The sequence below is a fragment of the Microtus ochrogaster genome, linkage group LG1 (genome assembly GCF_000317375.1).
Source record: "Microtus ochrogaster isolate Prairie Vole_2 linkage group LG1, MicOch1.0, whole genome shotgun sequence".
In the NCBI taxonomy this organism is placed as follows: domain Eukaryota; kingdom Metazoa; phylum Chordata; class Mammalia; order Rodentia; family Cricetidae; genus Microtus; species Microtus ochrogaster.
The window spans coordinates 45,050,764-45,052,165 of record NC_022027.1 but is presented as its reverse complement, the minus strand read 5'-3'; the positions used below and the strand labels follow the sequence as shown (position 1 = coordinate 45,052,165).

The following is a 1,402-nucleotide window of genomic DNA, read 5'->3' as shown; positions in this document are numbered from 1 at the left end:
ATACTGGCTTTGTGGGAGCCTAGGCAGTTTGGATGCTCAACTTACTAAACCTGGATGGAGGTGGGCGGTCCTTGGACTTCCCACAGATCAGGGAAACCTGATTGCTCTTCAAGCTGATGAGTGAGAGGGACTTGATCGGGGGAGGGGGAGGGAAATGGGAGGCGTGGTGGGGAGGAGGCAGAAATCCTTAATAAATAAATAAATTTAAAAAATAAAAAAAATAAAAAAATAAAAAAAAGAAATGTATTTGTTAGTGTCTGGAGGGATGGTCCAGCAAGCACAGAGGGCACCCGAGTTTCCAGCACCCATTCTGGTGGCTCACAACTGCCTGCAGCTCCAACGGCAGGAATGATGCCTCTACTCTCCTTGGGCACCTGCGCTTATGTACACGCCCTCATCACATGCACTTAGTTTAATTAACAGTTAAGCAGGGCGGGACAGCGCACGCCTTTCACCCCAGCACTTGGGAGGCAGAGGCTGGTGGATCTCTGTGAGTTCAAAGCCAGACTGATCTATAAGAGCTAGTTCCAGAACAGGTTCCAAAGCTACAGAGAAACCCCGTCTCGAAAAACCAAGGAAAAAAAACTTTAAAAAAAAATTTTCAAAATGTAAGTTGTCTTTATAAGAGGGAAAGACTATAAATTTTACTTTTGGCAGAAATTTTCCTAAAACATTTTCTATAATTTTTGACGACATTAGACATCCAGTAATCTTTTTTGAATTACTGAGTTTTCATTTTACTTCACTGTTATAATTTTTGTAATATTTTGTAATTCAGCCATGACTGGGCAATTTCAGAGTCGCTGGCTCTATGCTGGCATGTTATTTTAGTTCTGACTAATGGTTACTCTGTTGTCAGTGACCACCTCTTTTCTCTGCTGTGCTTTGTTTAGCATCCTGAGAACTACACTGAGAGCCTTGTTAGAGTGAGCGCTGAAGGGATGGAGGGAGCACAGGTGCTCAGCGGCACTGCAGAGCCTTATTTTCAGAATAAAGGACACAGAGCCAGTGTGGCTTTTCAGGACCTTTCTCTCTTAATAGCAGATGGTTGAAGCTTCTAGGTGTCTCAAATATTAAAATAGAGGGTTTGAATTCTTATAGAGAAATGACTTTAAGTGACAAGGTTTACTTCTGTGCCTCTCCGTGCCAAGAAGATGCAGGCATGGGGAAGGTGTCAGGATGCCACGTCTTACATCACCTCACTTTTTTTCCAGGGCTGTTGATGTCTGGGCCATTGGTTGTCTGGTCATTGAAATGCTCATGGGGCAGCCCCTATTTCCGGGAGAATCTGATATTGATCAGCTACACCATATCATGACATGTTTAGGTAAGAGTGTACATCTGTGATTCAAATTTTACAGATGATGCTTATTTATGCCGGGCGGTGGTGGCTTTTAAGGCC

The 1,402-nt window shown here is 43.4% G+C and overlaps 1 protein-coding gene across 6 annotated transcripts in view; it reads left to right on the top strand.

Annotated features, from left to right (window-relative positions):
• The window catches only part of Cdkl2 (cyclin dependent kinase like 2), a 42,381-nt gene that overhangs the window by 17,314 nt on the left and 23,665 nt on the right, over nucleotides 1-1,402 (top strand). For all 6 annotated transcript variants that reach the window (XM_026785159.1, XM_026785155.1, XM_026785158.1 and 3 more), the window contains one exon: nucleotides 1,215-1,327. In XM_026785159.1, the coding sequence (XP_026640960.1) occupies nucleotides 1,215-1,327 (113 nt within the window). The remainder of the gene's footprint in view (nucleotides 1-1,214; nucleotides 1,328-1,402) is intronic.